This window comes from Lolium perenne, chromosome 1, assembly GCF_019359855.2.
Source record: "Lolium perenne isolate Kyuss_39 chromosome 1, Kyuss_2.0, whole genome shotgun sequence".
Lineage (NCBI taxonomy): Eukaryota > Viridiplantae > Streptophyta > Magnoliopsida > Poales > Poaceae > Lolium > Lolium perenne.
Genome location: NC_067244.2, coordinates 119,405,582 through 119,415,815, shown reverse-complemented (window position 1 = coordinate 119,415,815; position 10,234 = coordinate 119,405,582). Strand labels below are relative to the sequence as shown.

General features: G+C 55.3%; 1 protein-coding gene and 1 pseudogene across 1 annotated transcript; both read right to left on the bottom strand.

Moving 5' to 3' along the window:
- Positions 1–2,578: 2,578 nt before the first annotated feature.
- LOC127300228 (uncharacterized) lies at positions 2,579–4,040 on the bottom strand. The gene is made up of 5 exons (XM_051330317.2): positions 3,827–4,040; positions 3,614–3,737; positions 3,240–3,495; positions 3,029–3,154; positions 2,579–2,942 (listed from the first exon to the last, which is right to left on the bottom strand). The coding sequence occupies exons 1-5, from the start codon at positions 3,913–3,915 to the stop codon at positions 2,818–2,820; spliced, it is 720 nt and encodes a 239-aa protein (XP_051186277.1). The 5' UTR covers positions 3,916–4,040; the 3' UTR covers positions 2,579–2,817.
- A 195-nt stretch (positions 4,041–4,235) lies between these two features.
- On the bottom strand, positions 4,236–9,347 carry LOC127332942 (uncharacterized; annotated as a pseudogene).
- Between the last annotated feature and the right edge of the window lie 887 nt (positions 9,348–10,234).

Below are 10,234 nucleotides of genomic sequence, written 5' to 3'. Positions count from 1 at the left end.
CGACCCTTACAATTTGCACAAAGAACCCTAAGAAAGAAACAGGAAAAGCAATCCAGTCCAGCTCCTCCTCCACCACAGCAGGGCTCGCCGTAGTCAACCTGCTTGCCGGCGGGGATAAGACCACTTGGGGCATGGAGGTGGGAGCCAACTACGGCGCAACCAGAGAACCTCCGCCGGAGGTTGATTGAGACCTGGAAGTGACAGCCGAACACCATCGCTCGAGGTTGGAGGGGCCGCCTTTCGGCCATGTAGAACGACGACAGTGGCGCCGTAGGAAACCTCCAGTGAGAAGCTACGCCACTCCCCTGATGCAGATCCAGTGGGCAGCCGACCAAGCGCCGCACCCCCTCCCCAATCGCGCCACCATGACGGATCAGGGAGAAAAGCTTGCAGCTCCGGTCTTGACCACCAGATCCCGCCGAATCAGCGTTATTTATGGAGATCTCCACGCTCTTCCACCGCCGCAACACCGGCTCCGACCACCAGAGCACCTTGAAGCAGTGGAAGAAGATGGTGCAACGCCAGATCTGACTGAGAAGATCCGCCGCCTCCCTCCCGGCATAGACGCCAAACGCCATATAGGACCAAACTCTAGACCTACCACTACAACTATCTACTCCGGCGCCTGCTCCTTCCCTACTCCAGCCGGCTATTCCGGCGGAGAGGACATCGGAGCGGCCCGGCGAGAGAGAAAGGCCTCTCAACTACTGTAGCAGAGCGAGAGAAGGGGAGGGGGGGAATGAGAGCGCCCGTGAGGAAGGAACTTAGGGTGAGGGGTGCAGGAACAAGAGACGATCCAAGCAGTAGTCGCTCATGAGGTATGGGCTTGGGCCCTTGCGCGGTGGGACAAGCTCGAGTTGATGCCCGTCGTTGGCACATAGATTGTGCACCTAGGAAGTGCGGAGGGACACTGTGGACGGCGATCTTCTTGGTCTTCTGGTGTATCTGGTGGCATCGGAACGACGTAGTGTTCAATGGCACCACCCTGGAGGCGGCGGCCATCAGGCGTAGGATCAGGGAGGAATTCCACGGGTGACTACTAGGACTAAGGGCATCTCCAGCGGCGCGACACAAACGGTCGCCGACCGTTTGCGTCCATCGGGCCGAAAAATGCGTCTGGTACCACCTCTAGCGGGGCGACGCAAAGTGACCGGGCCGTCCGCGGCGACGCAAACCTGACCCAAATATGCGCCTCAGATGCGTCTCTGCGGCTCCGCTCGCGTCTGGCGGACATTTCGTCGGGCCCGCCTGGCAGCAACCCTGCGTCGATGCGTCTTCTCAGGCGCGCCAGCGACTGGCGCCGCTGCGTCACTTCGGCAGTCCGCGCCACGTTAATGGCGATGCCTCGGCTGCCGAGCGGCCGCCGCCTACCTCCGCCAACCACGTTAATGGCGACACCACGCGTCCCGCGGCCATCGCCTGCCACCGGCCTATATAAAGAGGGCACGCGTTCTTCTTCCTCATCCACTCCTCCAAACAAACCCTAGCCGCCACAAGCTTCACCGTAGCGCCGCCTAGCTCTTCTTGCGACGCAGCCAGACCCGCAAGGAAGTCCATGGCGAGTCCTGGTGGCCGGCGAGGCGGTCGAGGCCGCGGGCCTGGGCGCCCCCGGGGCCGGGGTAGGGGCCGCCGTGGTGGAGCTGCTATGGCCCCATGCTCGCCATCGCCTGCGCCCTCCTCGTCTTCGCAGGACGACCGCTGCTTCGAGTTCCTCCTCTGCATCGACGGCGACACACTCGACATCAAGTGGCTCCCGGACAAGCTCGCCGAGTTCGTCGATGGCGTCGAGCCGGCGCACTTGCAGCTACGGGAGTCTAGATGCAACTTCTGCCCGTGGACCGTCGAGGTCTTGTTCGACGGGCAGGGCAAGATGTACCTGCACACGGGGTAGAACAAGTTCGCCCGCGACCTCGCGCCCGAGCCCAGCTACCAGCTCACCTTCCTCTACGAGGGGGACATCGAGATGATCGTCAAGGTGTTCGACGACACAGCCTGCCGCAGGCACTACCACACCGGCGAATCCGGCTCGGACACCGATAGTTAGAACTTAGAGTGTTCTTTCTTTGCAGCAAATATGGCTACGGGCCAGTCGAAGCCACTAGTGAAGGTTTCTGGTTGTTCTTCCTCGGAAGAACCAACAGGGGCGCCGTCACCAGCTGGATTTTCCAGTTTGGGTGACTAGGTGTGCCCTTAAATGTTCTTTCTTGGCAGCGAACAAACATAAATCAACACAACTGGTTTTTTTTAAATGTTTTTATTTGTGTCAACCATGGTTCAAACTAAAACTATGTATTAGTTTGTGTAAACCATGTTGCAAACTATGTATTAGTTTGTGTAAAACAATGTTCCAATATGTAATATTTGGAACTATATCTAAATGGAGAAAAGAAAAAAAAAACAAGTAAAAAATGCGTCGCCCCGCTGGAGCTACCCCAGACGCAAACGGACGCGCGCGAACAAAAACGGTCTAAGCTACTTTTTGAAGAGATACTTTTTTTAAGCCATGCTTTCAGCCCTTGTTCCGACAATCGGGGTGTTTTCCTTTTCCACAACATTCCATGTCTTCTCAATCTTAATATGCCAACCATTTGTAAATTTGACCAACTAGGAAAATTATATGAACATCTGTCACTAAAGTAGGAAAGTGCAGATTGGGGGCTTTACATTTCAAAACTAACTTTGAATACGCAGGTTAATCCGAACATTCACAGATGTCTGGCGCCTGGTTTGGCACATTTATATTACACATGGGGAGTAGAGAACATCATGTCTCTAATCTGAAATAAACAGAGGCCAAGCTCGCCATGGCCGCAGATGCTAGTGCCACTCCATGCCTCCGAGGCTGATGGATCCCATGCCTTCCCACATGTCTTCCGTCCAACCCACCTCCTCGCCGTCGACGCCCTCCTGCTCGCCCTGCCACAGCCCGCCGCCGCTCGCGTCTGACAGCCAAAACCACCACGCAGCTCAGCTCAATGGCTACCCAACAATTTACTCGATTCAGAACGTATTTGGCGAGAGATCTTACAGTGATTGTATAGGCCATTGTCGCCCTGGCCACGGCCGGCGGGCCTCCCCCTCCTCGTCGACGGCGGTGGCCTCGGCTTCGGGTCGTCGCCGAGCACCACCACGTGCTTGCGCTCGTCGCCGCGTCCTGAGCACGTGAGACCAATGTCGTGTCACAACTCAGAGACTAGCAGCATGAAGTGAGCGAGGAAGGCGAATGGAGGCGCACGCACCGAGGGGGCTCTTCCGCTTCCTTGAATTCAGGCGGCGGCTCCCTGCCGCGATGTCCGCGACGTCGAGCCGGACGGCGCTCTCGCTTCCGCCGTCGTCGTCCGCGGCCTCCGCGGAGCATTCCGGTCTCGCCGCTGGGGGCGACAAGCCGTTGAACCGCCTGAACACCGCCGCGTTCAGGGCGCTCGCGTCGCCGGCCTCGCGGCCGCCCCCGTTCTTCGCCGAGGAGCCCACCGAGGAGAACGCGCTCGCCTTCTCCTGCCAGATCCCGGGACAAAATCACCTCTTGTTCGGTGCGTCGTCTCCGTCAAGAACGGAGAAAGGGGACGCGACGCAAGGGAGAAAATAAATTAAGCGCAGATCGATTTGCCAATACCTTGATGGTCTTGTTGGTGACCCTGACGATCTCCCGCTTCGGTGGTGCCGGCGGGGAGTTCGGAACCTCGACCTCATCCTCCGGCCGTGGCGGCGGCGGCGGATTCAGTTCCCCATCCGCAACTCTGAAGGTTCCAAGATAGAAACGCGATGGTTAGAGGACGATAGATCGAAGATGAAGACAAGATTCATTGGTGGTTTTCCCCTCCTCTACCTGGGCTTGAAGAGGAAAGATTGCAGGGTGGTTTGGCCGCGGGACGACCGGAGTCTGCTCAGGTATGCCTTCTGATTCTGCTTCCTCATCCTCTATTTTCCCCAACTGTTGGCTCTCTCTTTCCTTTTCCCCTTTTCGTGTCTAGCACTAGTCCGCCTAAATTCTTTGGCGCCAAAGGTCTTCAAAATTCCAGCCTCCCGCCAGAAAATTTGGGGACAGATCTCGAAGGCAAAATGCAGCGCGAGAGACCACAGAGTTATAGTACTACATGATGCGGCGACGATTACTCATATTCTAGATCTTAAGAAACCACCAATTCGATGCAAAAATTGCAAGAGCGCAGGATAGTATTCCATTTCCCGACAGGAATGCTGTTACAATTGCTAAACTGAAGTTCCACCATTGGTCGCTACTTTTGGTTCAGGAGCCTGCGGTACAGCCAGACGATGAACAGCAGCTGCGCCATGGAGACGACCAGGAGGACGACCACCAACACTGGGCCGATGCTCCACTTGCTCCCAGAGCCACGCTTCGTCCTATGGCGGCGACGGCGGCGTGATGCCATCTTACGGTAGTACTGCATCGAGCTGAGGAACCGAGCTCGCAGGGTGTCCGTGTCGGTGTCGGCCCAAATGGCGGTGTACACCTTTGGTGCCTCATGCGGGTCCTCGGCCTTGACGTCGATGGAGCAATGCGCGCTGTCATTGGTGTGGCGGTTGGCGTGGTGTCTGATTGCCATGGTAGCTTCGGTGGTGCAAGATGGGGTGAACGCAGGCTTCCACTCTGGATTAGTGTTCGCTGATACTTCAGTAGATGGATGCTCCACTGACCCAACCTTGCATTTGTCCAAGGTTTTTCTTGCCATGCCTGGAATTGTCTTGATGGATGCGCCTATGCCATTGCCAGGATCTGCGAAACTAGCTTCTTGCTTCTTCACTGCCCGTTGCTTGCGCCAGGCTAAACTTGCAGGTAACCTGCAAGGCTCTGAATCACACCTGGTTTCAGTAACACTGGTTGCTTTAGATTCTTCATGATTTGTTATTGGATTGGCTGGCAAACTGGTGCTCTTGCCCTCTATATGACCACCAATGCTGTCAACAGCACTAGAAGTCGGACCTTTGGCAGTGTTGGGAACCTCTTTTCCTTCACTGGATAACCGTTGTTCATCACAGAGTAAACGGAAGTCAGGAGAAGCTTTAGTAATACTTGCGGTGTGATGACCTTTAAGGGTTAAGCTGCTATCAATAGTAGCAGCAGATTCTTGTGCCACTTCTCCGTCTGGTGGAATATCTGGCATAGTTGCTGCATTTGTACCTGCAGTTGCTATCTCATTTATCTTGCCGGCATTCTGATTGGCTGTGTTCGGTGAATAAATAGTGGCATCCATATGATCATCGTTTCCTATGTTGAATGTTACTTTCCTGGAGTGAGCCATGATTGCAGGTGAAACATTTTCAGTTCTATCATCGCCCAATTCTTTAGTGTCCCTGTTGACTACTTGTGTTTGCACCTTACTTCCACTGTCATCAACTCTCCTGGCCTGTCTACTGATGTTAGCAAAGTTATCTCCTTTATTCAATGTGCATTCCTTGCTTCGAAGTGAACTGACGTTCAAATTTTGATCAATTTCAGTACTATTGATCGCTCGAGACCCTTCATGAGCCAAGCTATGACCAGCTGCAGCAGCAGATTTGTTAACAGAAGTACCTCCAGAAGTGCCAGCATCAGTGGGAACATCTTTTCCCATCTCTGACCTTCTTCGCCTGGTAAGGACTGAAGTGATGGCATCAGGACCAGTTTCATGAGGGGTAAATTTTGACAAACCCATATCAGAGTCTTCACTACGATTATCAGTAACAACAACATGCAATTTCTCCACTTGCGCATGGGCTTTAGTTGGATGAGCAGGAAGGATCACAACTGAATGTGCATCTTCCTCAGCTTCACCGTCTTCAGGGATAATTTCTGCCAGCTTATGCATGCGACGTTGGCTATTCCTCTGCACAGACCTGTGTGTGTCCCTACGGTTCACATTGTCTTCAGTCCTGATAGCTTCTTTCTTAACCGGTTTTGAGTCAAAGAAGCCACTGATTTCTTGATAACCAGTACTTGAAGCTGAAACCAGATCATCTTGATTGACATTTGTGTTTCCTGCTGACGCATCATCGGCATTATCAGAATCAACAGTTTTTCGTTCCATGCTAAGTTTACTTTGAGAATTCACATTGCTTTCGAAGATGTAAGGGTTCTTGGCATAGTATACATAACCGGGACCGATGGTCAGCCCGTGTACTTGTACAATGTCCTTGATCAGGGGCCAGTCTGGGCCATCAACCAGACACCTTTTCAGCACCTTGATTGTACTCGTGACATCCAGCGACTGCAGCTTTCCCGCAAGAGGCTTGATCCATCTTGGAATCTCCTGCAATTGATGATCAAAGATGTGCACGGCCTGCAGCCTGTCAACGTTCTCCACAATCTGCAGCATTGGGCAGTGCGATATGCTAAGGTCCTCAAGGGAAGGCATGCTTGATATCTTCTTCAGATTGGGGGTGTTCCAAACGCTCAATTCCCTCAATGCAGCAATGCCCTCCACAGCCTTGATGCTTGCCATGTCCACTATGCGCAGCTCCATCAGGGATGTCACATGTCTGAGGCCACCAGGCAGACGTCGCAGCTCGGGGCAGCTCTCTAACTGCATCGCCTGCAAACAAGGCAACGCCTCTGCCTCGATCTCCATCCATCTCTGGAGCTTATGCAACCCTTGCAAGTGCAGGTTCTCGAGCTTTGGAAAAGGTACCTGGTGGTGATTGCAGCCCATGAACTCTGCATCAATGAACTTGAGAGCTGAAGAATCGGCAACGTGCAATGATCTCAGCTCTGGCAGTTGACCTAGTGGAGGAAGGGGGAGGTTGCACCCTATGATGTCGAGACGGCGGAGATTCGGAAGCAAGATCGCTGACAGCCATGTCGGGAACTTTGCCCCAAAATAGTTGGAAATCTTGAGCGACTCCAGGCATTCTGGAGGGTTCATCTCTTGAAAAACAGCCTCAATCTTCCTGACCTCAGCTGGTGCCTGAAACAGATTGACATTGCCACTGCATGATAGCGCGAGCTCCCTGAGGCTTGTCTTTACAGCGAGTGCCGCCTCGGCTGCCTCGGCCGGGCTGGCAGCCTTCTCTAACTTCTGTACATGGAGTGTCCTCAGCTGGTACAAGTGCTTGAGCTCAGCCAGAGGCCACTCTCCCCTATCTTGTGTGGCACGCGCTTCTGTGCTTGTCACGCCGAAGTACCGGAGCGACTTGAGGCTTCTCAGCTCGCCTACTCGGAACGCGCCAGCATTGATCACCGTTCCGGCAAGATCAAGGTCTCTGAGTCCTCTCAGATGCTCTATGCTTTTGGGCAGAGCATGCAGTGACTTGCACTCTCTGAGCAGCAAGAACTTGAGGCTCGTCAGGTTGCCGATGGACTCTGGAACTGCATGTATCCTTGTCCCGGACAGGTTCAGGAACCTCAGATGAACTAGATTCCCCAATGTCTCTGGAACGAGCTCAAGTCCTGTTTCACTCAGGTCTAGGACTCTCAGATGATGCATCCTTTCGAAGATTTTTCCTGCTGTTGCCAGTGGGTTCTTGGGAAGCAGCAGTGTTCTTATCCTATCTGAACTCAGAACCCAGTCAGATACTGCCGCCATGTTTCTTCCAGGAAGCGAGACGCGCCTCAGCGCGAAGGAGCCATCGCCGTCGTCGAGCGGCCGCTGGGCATTGCCGGTGAAGCCCTCGCCCTGCAAGAGCAGCTGCGCCAGAGCATGTAGCATTTCGTGCATCGTGCACCTCTCCGTGCCGCCGCTGTGCGCGTCTTCCTCTGTCGTCTGGAGAAGGTTCCGTCCGACGAGCTCGTGGTAGTACTCCTCGGCTACCTCCTCGACGGTGGCGCCGACCCTGGTCTGCACGAACCGTTCGGCTACCCACTGCTGCACGAGCGCTCGCCTGTCCACGGCGAAGCCCGGGGGAAACAGCGAGCAGTACAGAAAGCATTGCTTCAGGTGGCACGGCAGGTCGTCGTAGCACAGGTACAGCGGCGTCATGGCGTTGTCCGGCAACCCCTTCACCGACCATGCTGGGCTGCCGAGCACGTCCTCCCACTCGCCGGCGCTGGCCTCCCGTGTCCGCAGCACGCCGGCGATCGCCTCGATGGCCAGCGGGACGCCGCCGCACTTGTCGACGAGCCTCTCGCCGAGGCCCTTCAGCCGGCCGGTGTCGCCCTCTTCGTCAGCCACGCACGCCGCCACGCGGAGCAGCTGCCAGCCGTCGTCGGCGCCCAGCCTATTGACCCGGTGGACGTTGCTGGCGCCCATCGCCCGCGCGATGCTGCCGCTCCGCGCGGTGATCAGCACCTTGCTGCCGCGGCCGCCGCGCTCCAGTCGACTCCGTAGCACGTCCTCCCACACCCCGCCGTACCACACGTCGTCGACCACCAGCAAGAACCTCTTGTTAGCCACCAGGCCGGCCAGCATTGCCTCGAGGTCGGCGACGCTCTCGTCCCCTGCTGTGTCGCCACCGACGGCGTCGACGACCTGCGAGAGCAGGCCGGCCTCGGTGTACCCCCTGCGTAGGCGAACCCACGACCTTATCTCGAAGATGCAGCGCACCCTCGCACTATCGTATACCGCCTTGGCGAGCGTGGTCTTGCCAATGCCGTCTGGCCCGATGATGGCCACGACCTCGCATGCGGCTCTGCCCTGCGTCTGCGTCAGCCGATCAACGAGCTGGCGTGTGTCGTCTTCGATCCTTTTGCCGACGATGCCGTGGTGATTCCGGCGCCGGAGCACCGTCCGTGTCTGGACGGTGCGATCAGCGGCCGATGATGCTTTGAGCTGCAGCCGGCGCTGCTCCTTCAGGACAGCCTTGAGCTTCTTGCTCGCGTTCTTGATCTCGGCGGCCACCTCGCGGCGTGGCTCGGCATCGTTCTCGCAGCACGAGGATAGCAGCCAAGGGAGAGCCTGCACGTACAAGAGCTGAAGCAAATTAACGAAACCTACAACGCAATGCACATACGCGACCGTGTTACTTTGTTCGAAGACAGAGGTAGGAATCTCGCCTGCTGCTGTTGCTGCGGTTCCCTGTCCCTGTACCGGCGCCCCGCGACTTTGAACCGGTCGACGGCGCCGTCGGACTCGTACACCGTTGCGCGCACCGTGGCTAGCCACTCGGAGGCGTCGTCGTCCCTGCGCGCCGCCCGCGCCTCGGCGTCGTCAACCGCCGCGGCCACTCTCTCCAACCTCGCCGCCAGCTTACTTGCCACCGCCGCGACGCCCAGCTCCCGCGCCACCTCTCCCTTCGCCACGCTGCGCCACCGCGCCGCGGTGTCCGGCACGAACGCGCCGAGCACCACGGCCATGTCAATCGCCTCCTGTACCGATCGATGTCGTCTGGCCGAGAGGATTGATTCGTTTTTATTTTATTTATGGAATTGATGATTTGTTGTTTGGTAGAGAGAATAAAAAAGAAGATCAACTACGAATTTATCTACGCTCGAAGTCAACTATAACAAGGAAGAACAATTTTCAGAATATCATTACGTCCCGGACATCGCGTCATGATGAGCATGCACTTGCTGCGGTTGGGCCAAAGCTGCTCGGAATTGGTCTGGCCTTCCATGATCAGGAGCAACATGTATATTACCCGAAAGAAGGCAGCGAACGCCTTCAGCTTCCTTCATAGATCGGTTCTTCCATCTTCTGTCGGTGTTCGTCGACGTTAGGAGAAGTGGGTGATCCGATCTATGCGTAGATTTTTTAATAAAAGTACCATTCGGTTCAAAATAATTGCTTAGAATAGATATAACAAATATTTTGAATCAAATGGAGTAGTATTTTCAGTAGATTAGATTAGGGTTATGGTAGTCATCTTATGTTTGGCCTCCACAAAAAAAAAATCCGCATTTGGGGGAAAAAAGAAACAAAGTTGGAAACAACCAACCAATTCTTAGGCGATCCCGCGCCGCCGCCGCTTCCTTCCCCGCCCTGATCTCCCGCCGCTGCTGGTACTCGCCGGTTCGTCCGACGGAGGAGCATGTCTATTCCGAAGTGGACGGCGGGTTTCCCATCGTTCGCAGAGGAGAGGAAGATGGGGGAGGAGAGGGCGTGAAGGGAGAAGGAGGCGGAGATGGCGGAGGAGAGAAAGCAAGCGCTGCTGCGGCGGAAGCTGCTGATTCTCCAGATCAGCCTCGCATCGCCGTGGGCGATCGAGCAGATGGCAAAGGGGTGGCTGAAGGAGATAGGCCCTAGAGGCAATAATAAAGTGGTTATTATTTATATCTTTATGTTTATGATAAATGTTTATATATCATGCTATAATTGTATTAATCGAAACATTAGTACATGTGTGATATGTAGACAACAAGAAG

Coding starts and splice junctions, on each gene's coding strand:
- LOC127300228 (XM_051330317.2), bottom strand. CDS start 3,915: ATGAGGAAGCAGAATCAGAAGGCATACCTGAGCAGACTCCGGTCGTCC. Junction 3,496..3,613: donor TCACCAACAAGACCATCAAG/GTATTGGCAAAT, acceptor GGGATCTGGCAG/GAGAAGGCGAGCGCGTTCTC. Junction 3,155..3,239: donor GAAGCGGAAGAGCCCCCTCG/GTGCGTGCGCCT, acceptor TCACGTGCTCAG/GACGCGGCGACGAGCGCAAG.